Source organism: Gracilinanus agilis, chromosome 4 (genome assembly GCF_016433145.1).
Source record: "Gracilinanus agilis isolate LMUSP501 chromosome 4, AgileGrace, whole genome shotgun sequence".
NCBI classification, from domain to species: domain Eukaryota; kingdom Metazoa; phylum Chordata; class Mammalia; order Didelphimorphia; family Didelphidae; genus Gracilinanus; species Gracilinanus agilis.
This window is the reverse complement of record NC_058133.1, coordinates 77524931-77543345: the sequence shown is the minus strand read 5'-3', so window position 1 is coordinate 77543345 and position 18415 is coordinate 77524931. Positions and strand designations below refer to the sequence as shown.

The 18415-nt window shown below is 38.5% G+C and overlaps 1 protein-coding gene across 3 annotated transcripts in view; it reads right to left on the bottom strand.

Annotated features, from left to right (window-relative positions):
• The window catches only part of CACNA1E (calcium voltage-gated channel subunit alpha1 E), a 446383-nt gene that overhangs the window by 54396 nt on the left and 373572 nt on the right, over positions 1 to 18415 (bottom strand). For all 3 annotated transcript variants that reach the window (XM_044676249.1, XM_044676250.1, XM_044676251.1), the window contains 2 exons: positions 3401 to 3412; positions 268 to 364 (listed from right to left, as the gene is read on the bottom strand). In XM_044676249.1, coding sequence (XP_044532184.1) covers positions 268 to 364; positions 3401 to 3412 — 109 coding nt within the window. The remainder of the gene's footprint in view (positions 1 to 267; positions 365 to 3400; positions 3413 to 18415) is intronic.

Genomic DNA, 18415 nt, shown 5'->3' with positions numbered 1-18415 from the left:
TACCCATCAGATCTAAATACTCGTCACCTACCTAAATAAGACAAATGATCTCACAGGGATAAAAAATGTCATCTTAAACTTAAAGGTGAAACACCTCTTTCTAAATTTCTCAGACCATGTTCCATTAGCTTGGGTAGAGTGAAAAGATCTAGGGTGCCACATGAGAAAAGGGACCTACCCAGTAAAATAGACACCAAAATAGGTCAGTGGCTCAGGAAAGAAGGTGGTGATAGGGTACATAGAGACAGGAACCATGGGAAATTATACCTTAAGCTTGGGTAAGCGCTTGATGGTTTTCAGTGGCCTCAGAACTCGGAGCACACGCAGAGACTTAATGGTTTTAATATCCCGGCCTTTGTTGGTTCTGTGGCAAAAGCATCCAAAGCATAGCATTAGTATGTGAAGGGAAAGACACTAAAAATGACTTTATCCATGGACACACTGGAGTAAGGAGGAAAAGAAGAGAGGTCCAGAGATGCAGGCAAAGCACAGAATCAAACCTCACATCCCTTCAAGGGACTTATTCCTGGACACTCTTCAACTAAAGGTTTGTCACCTCTGTAAGAGCTCATTAGGGTGGGAAAGAATGAGGTGAGGAGGGGACAACAAGAGACATGACACTCTCGCTGTACTAGGCCATCTGTTTCAGAGTCAGCACCTCATGCAGACTTCCCAGCAGGTCCTTGGATCTGCCACCAATTAAATCTGTGTAGCTAAGTTTTCATGCAGAGACAGCTCTCAGTTCAGACACTGTTCTTCCCAGTCTCACAGATCCAAATAGTTAAATTTGCACATAGAGTCCTAGTCACCTTTATCTTTACTCCACAACTAATACCCTTGCATATCCAGCTCCAGGGAAATTATTTTGCTTCTACTGGAGGAAATAGATTACCATTTCTTTTAATAAGTATGAAACTAATAAAGCAAACTGAATTTCTTTCCATTCGTTCTCCACAAGGAAATGCAAGCAAGGTATTATTTTCAAACCACTATACAGGAAGCGAGATATTAAAAAAAAAAAAAAAAACAACGTAAAGCTCCATAGAAATTGGAACCTACCCGATGTTATCGATTTTCATCAGGTTGGGTGAAAAAGAAATTACAATCAACTACCTAGCCAGGACCACCAACAAAATATTACTTATTATATGTAGTGCATAGTAAATAAACTAATAAATAGAATTAAAGTTCTGCTTTCTTTGGATCCAAAAAGGGAAACCAGTTGCTCCAGGATCCTAAGCAACCACTGAAAATATGGCAGGTCTTCTTCCTCTTCCCTTTTCTATTCTTTCTTCCCTCCAAATAATTTGAAAAGATAAGATTCCAGAAACTGTCAGGAAAATAAAGTCTTTAAAGTATTGCTATGAAAAATTGTATTCCAGGTTCTTATCATGTTATTCAGTATCAGTTCATATAAGTAAGTCTTCCCATATTTCTCTGAATCATTCATTTCATCATGTCTTGTGGGAATTTGTTTTGCTTGACTATGCCTATTTGTAACAAGGATTTTTTTTCCTCCTAAATTGTCAAGGAAGAAAATAAATGTTTAATTGAAAAAGAAAAAAAGATGAAAGATCAAAAACAGAAATAAAGTTCAAATACTGTCATTCAAAGTTTTAAGTAGAAAGAAAGTTTGAGTCATCATTAGATGTTGATTTTACCAGGTATTTCAACTCTAAGATTTGCTCAAGGATTATAATCACTGTTTCACCAGATACTGCTATAGTTCTTATTTAATAAACTCTAGTGTTCCACTATTACCTCCAGAATGAAATATAAAATCCTCTGATTTTTAAAGTCCTTTATAACCTATACCTTTCCTGTCTTTTTAGTCTTTTTATATTTTATTCATCTTCTAGAATTCTATGATCCAGTCACATTAGCCTTTTTGCTATTCCTCCCACAACATATTGTTTCAAACATTCTTCATGATCCCATTTGTGTTTTTTTTTTTGTTTTGTTTTTTTGGCAGAGATCCTGGAGTGATTTACCATTTCTTCTCTAGCTCATTTTACCTATGAGGAAACTGAGGCAAATAGGATTAAGTGACTTGCCCAGGGTCACACAGTAAATGTCCGAAGTCAGATATGAACTCAGGAAGATGAGCCTTCTTGACTCCAAGCCCAGCCCTCTATCCATTGTGGCACCTGGATGCCTTCATACAGGACACTACATCTCCCGAATGCCCATGTCTGTAATGCTCTACCTCCTTGCTTTCATCTCCTGACTTCGTTCAGGACTCAGCTTAAACCCATTTTCTTCAAAAAAGCCTTTTCTCTTACCCCTACCCCACCTACCACCAGTGCCATCCCATCAGGATTACCACCCATTTACATTGTATATATCTTGTTTTATTGCATTTCTCCTCCTCCTCTAATAGAGGGTGAGCTTCTTGAGGGGAGAGACTATGTTTTTGCTTTTCTTCATGTTCCTACTGCTTGGCATGGTTCTTGGCAGATGGTGTGTGCTTAATTAATGCTTATTGATTGGTAGCACAGAAAATAAGATCACCCAGAGCCCCACTTGTCATTTATAATTTATATCCCAGGTCCTCAATATATTTCCCAAATAGCTTTCTCTTGTAAGATGTTGTCATCCATATTAAAAACATACCACTACTACCAACAAAAATGGAGTCACTGGAGGAGGCTCTAAGATGCTGTTCAGAAAAATAAAGATTGACTTGAATTTTAAAATTCAGATTCCCAAATGGCTGCCCAGTCTGCAGTTCTTAAACTTCTCCTCTTAGAGCCATACTAAGTTAAGTCTTAGTGGAGAGTTAATTTAGTGAAAAATAGATAGGTACTCTGAGAATGGCAATATGCAATCCAATCCGATTTTGCTTCAGTACATTATTATTACATAAGAAGAAAAAAACTTAAAATGTCCTCTACAGATTTCTTCTCTGACTCCCCCTGCCATCATTAGTAATATCCCTTCCCCCTTAGACACCATTGAGGCTTTTGTTCTGTATCTCTCTAGTCCACTGAAGTTAGAGTATTTTATTTTATAGTTATTTGTACTTGTCTTAGCCCCCACCACCTCCATTAGATTGTGAGATCCATATAGGCTATGAGATTTTTTATGCCTAAATTTTGGATATCCTTTGTTGCCTAGAACAGTACCTGTACATAATAGGTATTTAATGAATGTTTGTCGAACTGGACTATTTATAATTTTCAACTTCAAATAGAAGAAATAATGATTCTGTGATTTCAGGGGTAATGGTAACAAAGAAATAGAAGAAACTAGCAAAATATTCAATTACATCAACTCACCGACTTTTTTTTTTTTTCAGTAAGCCACTTCCAAATCTCACCCAACCTTACCTCTTCTGGCCTCCTCATCACACCCCCCACCCCATGCCTTTACCCTAAGGAAAATCAAAGAAGATATTTACCCCAGAGCGTTCCTGTGGTGGATCCAGTTAGAAAGTAGCCCCGAAAAGAGTGGAGAGAAAAAAGACAGGTAATTAGGGAAATCTAAGGAGAAAATAGAACAAGACAATAAGAGACAAAAATAGTATGAGGCCCATAGGACTCCCCCCCCCAATTCCCCACAACATACCCCACTTCCACCCACATGATCTCTGCCTCACAGCCTTGGCACTCTGGGAGTCAACACATTTTCTGAAAGTGGCAGAATTCTCTCCATCTCATTTATATATTCCCAGTTCCCCAATGTAAATTTGGAAGCCATTTTGCCATTACTACTGTGCCTTTAGGTGGTTGCCTCTAGTCAGTAGTCACTATCCTAGACATTATGCTTTATTCCTTGATTAATTAGAGATACTTCAGACTTTGTTGTAGCCTTTTTTTTTTAAATAGAAGCCTTTCATCACAGCTCTCCATTTCCAAGGCACAGATTTAAAACCATGCTAGAGGAATGAAGATCCTATTGGGCCAGAAATGGACATGCTTAGGGAAAAAGAAAAATCCCAAGCTACTATAAGACATGTATACCTGCCTAAGAATTTTAGAAATGCAAATGAGAAAAGAGAATTTGATTGCCTTCCTGGAAGCCTTTTCAGCGCATTTGTCATAAGCATGATAAAGGCAAAGGGGGCATTTAACTAGCCCAATTCTGGTACTGTTAAGTTATAACTTTTAATATGGAATACATAAAGTCCCAGCAAGAAGATGATATATATATATATATATATATATATATAAACACAAATATATATCTTTGGCCAGATGGTTTTTATCATCCAAAAGACTTAGAACAAAGGTATCTGAGAAAGAATATAGAAACAATAAAGGGGTTTTTTTCTGAAAGTTTTATAAACCAACTTTCTATTTCCCATGATGGGAAGTAAAAGGGGGTAAAGAAAAAGGCTATTTATGGTTGATATGTGTGTGTGTGTTTTCTAAGGGCTATCCTCTAGCCCCTCCCCACCATACTCTTTCAGCACAGAATGGAATTAAGATACCTGAATGAAGAGCGGTAGTCTGGGGTTTTGCCTCATGCTTAGCAATGTGGCCATTATCTACATAAATCTACCTCTTCCAGTGGCCTCCAGGAGGATTCTTAAAACCTAGGATCTTACAGGGTCAAGAGAGAAAGAGCAAACATTGCTTGCTTCTGCTCATAAACATGAAGGAACAGTCAACAAAGATCCTTTCAATGTCCTAAGAAAACACTGTAATAGAAGAGAGGGAAAATTTCTCTAAAAGGCATTTCTCAGGTTGCATGGTACCCTCTGGTCCTAATCTTCTTAACTGGATGTAACAGGAGTGATCAAGATCTGCTAGATTAGGAACTTCCAAAGGAGTTAGGCAGGTGCTTTGATCTCTCTCTAGGGAATATGTGCTCTGGTTCCTTGTTGAAAGACATGTATACCTTGATGACATAATGTAGCAATTGGTCACCAGTGTCTGGGGCAGGGGCTGGCAACCTTTTTGGCCGTGAGAGCTATAAACGCCACATTTTTTAAAATGTCATTTCGTGAGACCCGTACAGTGCTCACAGTGTTGCTCCTGTAACAGCACCTGAAAAAAAATGGACTTTATGGCTCCTGCAGAAAGAGCCAGATATGGCTTGAGAGCCATATGTTGCCAACCCCTGGTCTGGGGTTATGTTGAAAATGATTGACCATAGGAGTCAGGAGGAGCTGCCCAATCAATGAGCTTTCAGGGGAAAATTGAGGAAAAAAATCTTGTTCTCTTTTGAGATTATTCCAGAGTTTTTTCTCCCTTGAACTTCTAACAAAGGGGAGGGGAACTGAGAGAACCCCACCACTACATTCCAGCATCAGAACAGTAAGAACATGTGCTTGCTTATATGAGCTTGAATAGTCATGATCTTCTTTGTGTTTCTTCCTTGAGATTCAACAAATGATCAACAATCTTGAGAAATGAAAGTATAGTATCCAAATCTGGAACTCTTTATAAGTTTTAGATTTTCTGAGTTAGTTACTAGGGACTCAGTGGGAGATGATTTCCACAACAAAGAAGGAGCACCCTCACCACAAGGATGTTGGAGGTAAAAGAAATAAGAAGACCTAAGCCATGCCCAAGTTGGCCTGGAGATCTGGACTTTCTGAGTTGCCAGACAGAACAAGTGTGAAAGGAAAGATAAATATTGATTTCATCATTGCCACAAAGATATCTTTGCCTTTTTGGAGAGTATAATGTGTGTTGTCAGTGATTCTTTATGTTTCTGTATTTCTCAGAGTCTTTTGGGTTTTAAGCATTTTCTGTGGAAACAGATTCTATATCTAATCCTTATATTCACTGAGTACTTTTTCTGGAAGGAAAAGAATTACGCACTTTTAGGGAAGCCCCCCTAGACCTGAGCCAAATTAGTTTTTCTAGAAGGGAAGGAATTACCCACTTTGGGGGGAGCCCCGTAGACCTGAGCCAAATATATGTAAGTTTTATTAAAGAGATTATCTCAGGTTAGGAGCTTGCTCTTCTTCTTCCTACTGTCCAATTTTGATCCCTGCATCTTGGAATTGGCATCAGTCAGGGATGTGAAGAATGAGATGTTAAAGCCAGAGGTCTCTGTGCCTCTTTCAAAGAGACCACAAGCTGCAGGGCTTCCACTGAAAAGTGAAGGCTCTGAATAGTCCTAAAAGAAAGCACCTTCACCTTCATTGGCCTAAGGATTGCAACTGTTTTCTCTGCCAGCACTACTCAATATGAGAAATGGACATTTGCACTACGGGGACAATAAAACAGCAGCCATTTGGGCTATGCTTTATGAAATTGCTAATAAAGATATAGGTCAAAAAGTTTATTTTGTGTTTTCTATCAGCACAAAGAGTTTATTGAGTAATTCATCTGATTAAATAGAGATTACAAGGGGGCATGTTACCTACTTGAGAGGACACATTTTAATAGTATCTTTTTTCATTTAAACAATTAATGTGCTAGTTACAAAATATTCTAATACAAATATTTCAGAACTTGACTTGACAATGCTTTGTTAGGTAAAGAGGGCTCGATGTATTTGAAATGAACAAACTATTTTTTAAAAATATGTATTTACCGATTCATACTTAACTGTCATCCTAATTAGTAGTTTTAGTAATAAATGACTTTGATATTTACAAAAGAATTTACCTACACTATTTCATTAGATTGTCATACCAACTCTATAAGACAAGTGTGTTATTATCTACATTCGATACAGAAGGAAACAACCTCATAGACTTTAGCTCTGTGGTCGCATAGCTTCCATTTAACTCTTAGAGACAGGATTTGAACCTAGGTCTTCCTGACTCCAAGTATAGTCATTTTTCCACTACATGATATTGCCAGTTTTTGGAAAAGTGTCGCCAATTAAAAATAATCAATAGCAGAAGAATAAATTCAGTGGACTACAGTACACTGCTTCCTTTTTAAGTAAGACTTAACTGAGTAGCTTATTTTCTATTCATTAACCATCTACCTGACTGTTCTCTAAAAAGAGGGATATATGACTCTCATGTCTTATCAGTAAAAAATGAGAAGTTTTAAGGTCTGTTGTCAAGTTGCCCTCCAGATCTTTTACGTGTAATCTCTCATGCTTTTCTGTAGTTCTTTTCCAGCTCCCAGGTTCCCTTTATCAAATGGCTCTCAATTTGATTTCTCTTGTGATTTACCTGTTTCTCATTGGAGCAAGGGCAACAAGTTCTCAAACTCCTCTGTCCTTAAAGTTGCTACTCAAATTGCTGCATCAAACTGCTTCATCAAGGCCCTCTATTTTCCCCTGCTGAACTGCTCCCCAACCCTGTCTCCAAGTCATAAAACCACTGCCTGCTCCCTACATCCTTTTTCTCTTCTCATAGTTAGAAGAGTCTCAAAGAGTATGTGTGGGAACAGACCTTCTTTGAGCATTCAAATGATGATCATGAAAATGATTCCTTCTTCCACCGTATTTGTGTAACACTGAGTTTGGATCACTCATTACTTACCTAATACTTCTTTACATTATAGATTTTTAAAAATCTATTATCTCCCCAACTGGAAGACTGTAAACTCCTTGAAGGCAAAGACTGGCTTATACATCAATGTATCCCTCATAGCACTTAGGATTGAGCTTTACTCACAATAGGAATTTTTTAAATTAGATTTAACTTCATAGAATCATAGATTAAAAAACAGAATCAAATTAAAAATTAAAAAGATGGCCTTAGAGGTCATCTAGTCCAAACCCTCATTTTAGAGATGAGAAAACTGAGGCACAGAGAAGTTCAAAGTCTCATTCAAGATCTCAGTGAAACTTTAAGGGGAAGAGTTGGGATTCAAACCCAGGCCACTGGACTTGAGCTTTGGTTCCTACTTCCCCACTTCTTTAGTGCCTTCTAGGTGCAGAGCCCAGTAAATGAACTCTTAAACTCTTTATTCTAATACCCTTTGGTCCAATTCACATCATAATGTTAATTGTACCCTATCACCAAGAATGTTACAAATAATATCCCAAATGGTCCTCATTAGCCATATGGCTTAATTAATCCTAATAATACAATCATAGAACTAGAGTTGGAAAGGACCTCAGAGTTCATCAAGTCCAAACCTGCATTTTACATATGAGGAGACTGAGGCCAAAGAAATGTAAGTGATTTGCATAAGGACACATAGGTAGTAAATATCAAGGTTGTGATATCAGTCCAAATACTCTGGCTCCAGAATCAGTCATTTTCCTACTGTTCACATGAGTTAGTCTAGAAAATAAAGGCCATAAAATAAGAATTAAGAACTTTGTACTTAAGATCTCTTGACATTTCACATTTGAGACATAAATTTGGATGACCTCTTCATAGAAATCAAGGCAAGTCCTACCAAACTGGTAATTTTTGATGGCAAATAATTTAAATCTATGTAATCATGGAATTTTAGAGCTAGAAGGAAGCTCAGAGACTGTGTAACCTGATTTCTTCTTCTTGCAAATGAAGAAATTAAAGATTGAAGAGGTCAAGTAAACACAATTGCTAAGTGAGAGCTAAGACTAGGTCCCATGTCTCCTCATTCAATCCATTGTTGTTGCTTTTTTTTTTTCTCTTTTCCCTCTAAACTTTTCCTTTCATCCTCAGGAGGAAAAGATCCCAGAACACATAGATGCCCAGTGGGATAAATCACAACATTTTGTGTGATGGAAATTGGAAATAGGAAAGTTGTCAGTAGCATCACTGGAATGTAGGGAATGATTCTATCTCTTATGTGCAAACTTCTCCTGACCAATCTCCATGCAGATAATTCAGTGTAGACCAATTCTAGACATTTCATCTCCTATGAATAGTCACCTAGTGAAAGTGATCACTTTTTTCAAACTTGTGTGGTTCAATTCACTGTCTTTAGAATTTCTTCCAGAAAAATCAGTTTCCTTCTTTTCATCTCTGTTGAAACTTAGTCCTCAAAATAGATAGACAACACAATTTGAACTCCCATGCTACTGAATCTTGAAGAGAACCAATCATCTGTTATACCCTCCTTTACAATCACACTTCCTTTGCATCCACAAAATGAGTTTGAAAAGTATGATAAATCATAAAACCCATAAAGAATTCAAATTCTCCTTCACTGATTTTATTGGGGTCTGAATTAGGCAGTTTAAATTAAATAAATGGGGTTGGTCAAAAGATCAAAGAATATCTGTGCCAGAGAGGCATTGTGATATGGTTAAGAAAGAGCTGAGCTCAAACCCAGGCAGACCTGGATTTAATTTGCATCTCTGAGACATCCTGGTTTGGTCGCATTTCAGAAAACCTGGTTTGGCCCTAAGCAAAGACATCAAGCCTCTCTGTATTCTAGGCAAGACTAGACTACAAGGCTACGAGTTTTAGGAAGGTGTTGACCAGCAATGGTAGTAGAATATTCCTCATCTGGGGGGTTCTCCATATCAATGAAATCATAGATTTAGTCTTTGTTCTTTTATTCCACTCCAGAATTTTGAGTCTCTATGTTGGTGTTTCGCTCTTCCTTGAGATTTATTTATTTGATTAGACATGTCAACACTTCAGATTGCTTTTCTACTATGTAAGGCAGTGCAAAATGGAGGAAAATGCTCTAGAACTGGCATCCTTACAACAAGGTAAGGAAAGTAATACAGGTATCCTCATTGTACTTATGAGAAGTTGCATTCAGTTAGTCAGGGCTCAGATTTAAGTCTTTTGACTCTAGAACTGTGGAATTCCAAGATTGGAAGAGACATCCAAGGCCAACACATGGGAAAATAAGAATCCATATATATGTATATATTTAGTAATTCAATTATTTCAGTCATGTCCAACACTTTGTGACCTTATATGGAATTTTTTTTGGCAAGATACTTAAGTAGTTTGCCATTTCTCCAGCTCATTTTACAGATAAGGGAACTGAGATAAATAATTGTGTGTGTGTGTGTGTGCTCAGAAAAGGAGTTATCTAGCCTTTATTTTACTTTAAAGATTTAAAAATCTCCAAGTAAGAGAAACCTATTATCTGCCAAGGAAGTCTTCCATATTTGACTAATTCTAAGGATTCTGGAATTTTGGGCTTTCCCACTACACTATACAAACTAAGCCTGTTTCCTCACTTGTAAGAAATAGTATCTTTAATATAGAGCCATAGAATTGAATTAGAATGGACTCCAGAAGCCATCAAACCAATTCATAAACCAAAGGAATCTTTACCTGACAGGTGATCATCTAGCCTCTTTTTGAAGACCTCAAGTAGAAGGAATCCACCACCTTTCAGGGTACCCCCTTCTGCTTTTGGACAGCTTGATTTGTTAAGGTTTTCCTGAAATCAGATCTAAATTTGTGTTTTTACAAATTCTACCTACTTGGTGCTCCCATTTCTGCCTCTTTGAGCTAAACAGAAAAAGTTAATTCCTATTTCAGATAATAGTTCCTTATCCACTTGAAGGCACCTGCCATGTTTCCTCTGAGTCTGCTCTTCTCTAGCTAAAAATCTCCAGTTGCTTCAATCATCTCATGACACAAACATAAGGTTCTTTGACATCCTGGTTATCTATCTCCAGATGGTCTCCTGTGTATCACTAAATTTCTCACATGATTGTTCTGGGGAAAGAATTTAGTAAATTCTGTAGTATTATATTGATATGATATAATTATTTTAATAATACATTCCTTTATAACTTAAAAAGCTTCTTCATAACCACAATCTCATATTCCATTTGATCCTTGCAAAAACCAGATTATCCCTATTTTATAGATGAGGAAATTGAGATTCACAGAGGTTAAGTGACTTGTCTGTGGTCATAGGGATGGTAGGTGACAGGGTCAAAAATATGATCTAGGCTTCATGATTTCTGGGCTAATGCTCTTTCTTTTAAGCTGTGCTACCTCTAATTACCAGAGCTATTGGTCTCTGTGTTTAAAAAGTGGTGTTTAGTTCCAGGAGCCTCTCCTTAGCCTGTTGCATTTGCTGAGTTCTGGATATGAAGAGTACAAATATTTTGCAAATGTTATTATTTTAAGTTTATTGAACTTGAATGCAACCAGGGATCATTTTAATCCTCAAACCAAGAAAAAGAACCAAACAAAGATTCTTATTACCTCCTGTAGGTTTATTCAGGAGGTTTCAGTGTGCTGACATGATTGTTTCCCTCCTTTTTGGTCTTGACAATTGAAGAGATACACATAGATACTTCCAGAACCCCATCATATTCACTCTTTCTGGGAAGGTCATGTTGTCAACTTTAATTCAACCACCCAGCTGGAAACATTCTATAATGCCAGGCTGTCCCTCTGTTTTCTTATGGTAAACTAACTATTTAGAGCAATATGAGTTACTGATTGCTCAGCCCCTTAGATTAGTCATTAACTTTCTTCATATTGGACTTTAAAGCCTTAGGTTTTGAACAGAATATAATGGGACTTTACTGTTCTTAATGGACTAGAGGCTTGGATTCAGTGCTTTTATCCCTATGGTCTGAACTGAATTTCTGGTTTTCCCGATTAAAGAGATCTTCTTGCTACTATCTGGCTAGAGTATTTGATAAGGGCATTACAAGGTGTTCTGTAAAGCCCACGAGATAATTATTGAAGCAGAGGCCTGAGGAATGCCTCTCTCATAAACCCCTCCATGTGACTTCCATTCTATCCACTTTTTCCTCACCACTGATCCCTCAACAATTTTATTTCCAAGGCAGTTGAGATGACTCAATAGGGTGCCCTGAGAGCTTATGGCCACTAATCTCCTTTCGGTCTTCGTCTCAGCACAAAGTCGGTGGAAGTCAATCACAAGGTGCCTCTAAAATAAAGCTGAAGTCTTGAAGAATACCATTTTTCTTCTATACTCACCCCTGGAAGTTTCCAATCCATTCTCAGCCAACATCCTAAAGCCTTAGTTAATGGGATATTTCACCATTAATTCACTCTTAATTCTTCAGTCTCTTCAACAGTGCTGAAGAACTAGGTGATATGTCTGGCTTTAGGGCAAATAGAATTCTTTGCATGACACAGGACTTTATTCCTTCATTTTCCTCATGTGGTGAAACGAATTCATTCTTTAAGGTAGAGATTACTAGGAAAGTCATCGAATGGGACAATTTGAAACTTGCTACATGGAAATACCAAAGAACAGCTCTATTTAATGATACTCTTAGCTATGGAGTACTTGGTAAGGGCTTATGCTGACACTTCAGTCGTGAATACTCCCTTCTTTCACATACCCACACTTGCATACTCAGACATCATGAGATAAAAGTGAGAAAGTCGCACACACGTTACTCAACCTCAATGATTCCTTTACATTTCTTCATATTTTGTCGAATACATTCAGGATTCTGACAAGCTACCATGATCCCTTCTAAATGCATTCAATAGGCCTCCTCAATTTCAGAGGCACGGGCAGTGAAAATTTCCGGAAAATATGGCATATTTCAATGAAAAGAATGAAATAAAAGCTCATGTGGGGATTCCAGTTTCTCCTGGCATCGAGAGACAGATTGACTCATGCTTTCCATTCTTGGCTGAGGATCGAATGATGAAAGGCCAAATGGAGCCCTGATCCAAAGATTTCTTATGTGCTAGGGAACCCTACATTCCAATGGTAGGTGACAACGGGAATTTCTAGCACTGTCTGCAGGATGTTGCACAGCTGATGTGCATTCTGTGGCAAGACTTCAAAGGGGCTTTTCATGGCAAAGATTTCAAGATTCTTTTGGGGGGTTGACAAGCAGTTGTATGCCTTTCTTTTATGCCACTAGTCTATGTCTATTCACCTTGAATTTCCTTAGTCAACACCTACTGATTCTACTCGAGACGAAGTAGTCCAAAGCAATAGTCAAGGCAGCAAAAAGAGGCAAGTGGGCAATACTAAGATGAGGTCAAGAAGCAAATTGGTTTAGACATACTGTGACTCAGAGATCATCCTTCTAGTCCTTTCTCTACGTTAATCTTTGAGGTCTCATTTCTTTCCCTTCTGTTTGCACAAATGCATGTTTATTATTTATACAGGACCTTATCCACAGAAAGCCTTAGTACAACTGAGGTCTGAGGTCAGAAACAGTGTCATCCTTATTGCATGTGAGATCACAGGCTCATGAAATGCAATGACACCATAGTCAAACAACTCACCCAATGTTCAGTAAATTATGAGTGTGGCGGGTTGGGGTGGGGAGGGGGAGGTGATGGAATATTTCAGATGTGCAGATACCCAGATATACCAAGGCTGTAGCCATCACTTTCTTCCCACCTAATAGGCTGGAGAGTAGAATGGATGGCAATGGGATTCCAAGAAGAAAGAGAAAGCATTTTTATCAACTTGGCCTAAAACCATTTGACAGTAGAAGTTCACTTTAAAAAAGAAAAAGAAGAGAAAACTTTTACCGAACCAGTCATTAGGCTTTTCTCTTAAAACCACAACAGAACAAAAGACCCAGCTAGGGACATTTATAGTCTCTGAACACTCTGCATCTCCATGAAGCTCAGAGGATGGCCATGCTGGTTAGGGTACCTAAAGTGTGGGGAAATGGTGCCCAGCCAGTGCAAAATCTCTACCCACTCCACGGAAGAGACATTAGCTCTGGTGGGAGGAGACACAAGTGTTCTTATAAATGCTTTATAATGTAAAAAGTGGACTGGGAAGAAACACAAATTTTGTAGCATGAGTAGACCTTCCACTTTCTGATCCCTCAACAAGCCCACACTTAGAAAATATTGCCTCTTCCCAACCCAACCCCCAGCCATGGGGTCAATATAGTTCCATGTGTAGGGAAATTAGCAAGTTTACATTATAAAGAGCTCTCTGTGATATAAGCAGTTAGAGAGGCAGAGAAAGGTTTCTCTACAACCACTACATTGAACATATATGTTTGTAGAAAACATACATGAAGACACGTGGGCCCCTTTTGAGGTCAGCCTCTGAAATTTTCTGAATTGATGGATAGAGCAGCTCCCATTGAGAATTCAGCTATAGTTCAAACATTCCTGAGGAGGAATTATGGCCTTTCTGGAAACTTTATGAGAGGCAGCCTTTTGGAAGACTGGTTAGAATGGATTCTAGGTCATTAGGGTGGCAGCGATGCTAAGTCTTTTGATGTTGTGCCTCTGCTTATATCAACACTATCAAGACTGATTCAAACAAAACTTACCAAGCTACAACCTTCCCAGGAGTAGGAGAAGGACAAAGTTTGATATTAGAAGGATATTTCTAGGATGGAGACAGACTTATGAACAAGGCTATCAGAATGATAAATGCAATCAGGAGAGTAATGGGACTGCCTTGAGTTAGAATATAGGAAGGGGAGTTGTATCCCTAGAGGGAGATACATTTCAAAAAAACTATCAAAAAAAATTTCCAACTGGCCCAAACTCCTTATATTCAGTCCCTGAAAAGGGATGCAGATCCAATGATTTTCTTTAACATTTTGTTTCTACCTTTCTCAACACAGAGGCAGGAATGGCCAATTCTACCAAGATGCCAAGAGAGCTGAATTCTCTGGTGCTCTTAATGAGGCAAGTAAATAAGGAGGTAGAGGATGAAGGGAAGGAAGAGGAGATGGGAGAGGAGAGCAGAGCAGAAATTCAAAGCACCAGAGCATGAACATGACCAAGAAAAGTAAGCAATTTGTGTGGAAGAGGGAGAATTACCTGGGCATTATCGATGGAGAAAGAGGGAAGAGGAAGGAGCAGTATGAAGCAGTTCAATGAGCAGGTGAAAGGGAGAAAGGAACAAGGGAGCTGAATAGTATGGGTTGGTAGTGAAAAGGAAGGAGTGGATAGAAGAGAATGGGCAAATATCATTCATATCTCAATGAAAGAAAGAGAAGGGAGAATGTTCAGAAGGTGGCACACTAAAGGCGAATGATGGATTATAGCTCATAATCCATCAAGTGAGCTCGAGCCCCAGACCCTAGAGGATCCCTGTGGCCCCCTGCACTGTACCTGAACTGAGGACCAATAGAGAGGACTTCAGGCTCCAGGGCTGTTATTCCCTCCCCTGCCACCAACTCTAAAGCCATCACCGCCATGTTTCAAAGGGCACAAAGAAAGAACAAGACACATAACAAACCTACAGCATATTGTGGGCTCTGGTATCAGCTCTCTTGAGAAGAGACAGTGTGATATGAACACTGGTCATGCAGAGGATTTCCTACCCCACAGCTCCCTTAGGCCCACCCTAGGTTGATACTTCTCAATTTACAAAAAGGATATATTATATTTGCAAGCAGTAGAAAAAATCCAAACTGTCAAATATGAGAGATAAGACTGCTAATGCTAAGTGACTTGCTTAGACCTACATACTTTATGTGTCAATATAGACTTTTTTTTTATCTGGACTCCATGTAATAATGTAAAATTTCTCTTAATGGTAGGCATAGGCTTCTTTAATTTTTTGTCCATTCTTATGTTTGTTAGATTGCATTTCCCCATGTCCCCTATTTCTTTACAGACTGACAAATTATTCTGCCAAGCCAGAATCTGAGAGAATAGTATGTACCAATGAATAATATAAGCAAATGATTTGCATGTTTGATGGAGACAGGGTGTGGGAGGTCCTACTCCTATGTCTCATCCTACAAGTACATGAATAGGCTTTAATTCAGAATTAGAGCAGAAGGATATTAAAAAACAATCTCTATGACAGAGGTTCTTAACCTCTTTTGTGTAATATACTCTTTCAGCGGTCTGGTGAAGCCTATTATCCTTTTTCAGAATAATGTTTTTAAATGCATAAAATACCTAAGATTACAAAGGAAAACAATTATATTGATATAGTTAGTAAACAAACAAGTTCAGGTTAGGGACCCCAGTTAAGTACTCTCGCTTTAAGGGAATACTCATCTCTTATAAAAAAGAAAAGGTTAGAAGGCAGATAGTATACTTCTTCAGGGGGAAAAGTGAAAGGAACTAGAAGGGAGACTTAGTATACAGTATTGGTATTGGATTTTGGATTCAGAAGACCTAGGTTTAAGACCTGGTTCTGCCATTAAGTACCTGGTTACCCTTGTTCAAGTAATTTCTCCTCACTGAGTTCTCTTAGGATTCAATGAAAGGCCTGGACAATATGACACCAAAGGTCATTTCCAACTCTAACCAGCTACAATTCCAAGTCTTATGCCAGAGATTACCATGCTACAAGGAATATATTGCACAGATGTTTAAAGAAAAAATGGCACTTTAGTGGAACTTTAGGAAACACTCCTCTGCATGTTGAAGGAGAATTTATGTGGGGGGTGACAATTTTGTTTTGCTTTGGCAGGTTCCTCATGGAAATATTGGAAAAATTAAATTATTGCAAGCTGACACTAACATCTGTCTTTAGTATTTTTAAGGGGATGCTCTAGAACTTGAGAGTTGCATTTCTGAAATTCTAGGTACCCATTTTCCCTTCAGTTAGACTTGTTAGTCTTAGATATTCTCTACCAAAGAGAAACAGTGTAGAATACTGTCAAAAACACTGAATGGAGAAGGGCAGCTAGGTGGCTAAGTGTATAGAAAGCCAGGTCTGGAGATGGGAGATCCTGGATTCAAATCTAGCCTTTAGACACACTTCCTAGCTGTGTGACCTCTAGGCAAGTCACCCAGCTCCCATTGTCTAGCCCTTACTGCTCTTCTGACTTAACCAATAGTATCAGTTCTAAGACAGAAGGTTAAGGTTTTAAAAAAATACTTGATAGGGAGACAGATTTGTGCTGAAATGTGGGCTGTGTGTGGGCAGCTATGTGGTACAGTAGATAGAATGCCAAACCTGAAGTCAAGAAGATTTATTTTCCTGAGTTCAAATCTGATCTCAGATACTAGCTGTGTGGCTCTGCGCAAGTCACTCAACCCTATTTACCTCAGTTTCCTGATCTGTCAAATGAGCTGGAGAAGGATGTGGCAAACCACTCCAATATCTTTGCCAAGAAAACTCCAAATGTATTCACAAAGAGTTGGACATGACTAAAAAAAGAAACAACTAAACTGTGGGCTCTGATACTTATTGGCTTTGAATTCATGCCTTCTGACTTTAGGTCTAGCGCTTTATTCAATGAACCACAGTGGTTATATTATGTTTTTCTTCTTGTCCTGGACTCCATGTAGAAATATTTTATATCATTCCTTTGTCTAGAAGCCCCTAAACTAGTAATTAGATGGACTTTCCCTTTGACTAGTAAACTATGAGGTGGTGATCTGGGAAAAAGGGTGAATCGAGAAGTGAAATGTGGATATGTTATTTGAAAATATGGACCCTGGGGTAGGGGAATGTTGTTGGTGAATAGTAGGTATTAGAGGGAGAAACACAAACACTGTCTGGAACTGACCATGGCAGTAAACATCAGTAAGCAGACAGGTTCTTTGTTTCCTGGTTCTGAGAATCATCCTCCAAATGACAATGTAGGCAGAGTCTAGATGGCACCTAAGGCTACCTCAGCCTGACATCATGAGAATCCCAAACAGTATAGATGTCCCCAAACTATGGAAATAGTGAGCCAAGGCAACCTCCAGCCTAATGGATCATTCAACAGTGAAGCTACTGAAGTCATTAAGTCCTCCTAATATGGGGACTTGTTCTGAGGACAAAGCTATTTCTTAGCCCGAGTAAAAGATCAATCACAGAGTTCATGGTCCTTAAGTAATTTAAGTTTATTAAGTGCTCTCTTTACATTAACTCTGTTAGGTAGGTAGTACAAATATTATCTCCATTTTATGGATGGTGGTTCTGAGTCTCAGGATGACACAATGACAAAGTAGTGGAGCTGAGACTTGAACTAGGGACTTCTGACTATGAGGTGCAGTGCTCAACTACCCTATATAGACTGGTTCTAAGCTGGAAGTGAGGCATCAGCTTCATTAAGAGAGATTTCTGAAGCTAAATGCAGGGATAGAAGAGATCAGAAACATGAACTTCAGAGACAGAAAGTTGGATGGAAGAATCAACCTTTCTGTCATCTTATACTTGAGGAAGGAAAACCTAAGGAACTATCATCAAGAAGTCTAAACTAGAAGGAATTTTCTAGTAAAATCTTCACTCTGACAATATAATATCTTCTCATAATGCCCCTGTCAGATGGTTAATGAGCTACTGTTTGACACTCCCTAGTGAAGGGGAATCTATAGGGTGCTGAGGAAGTATATTCTACTTTTTGATGCCTCTAATTATTTTAAAGCTTTCATATGTTCATAGAATTCAAAGCCGAAAGAGCCCTTACGTCCAACTCTCTCATTTTACAGACATTTTCTCATCTTGAGCCAAAAGTTTTCATTTCTCTCTTTCACATGATAGTCCACCAAATACCCAAAGACAGCTATCATGTTACTTTTTCCTTTCATGAAGGAAGACTATGGAATTCTTGCAATGCTCCACTAGGAAAGCTCTAGCTTGATAGTGTCCTACCTACAGTGTGATATCTATGGCTGAAGTTGATGTTCCAAATGTGATTTGATTGGTGCAAAGTACCGTGGGGCTATCACCATTTTAGTCCTGGACATTATGTTTCCATAGCAGACTATAGCCAAAAAAGTGATCCTAAGTGTCATCTACTCTTTCTACTTGGT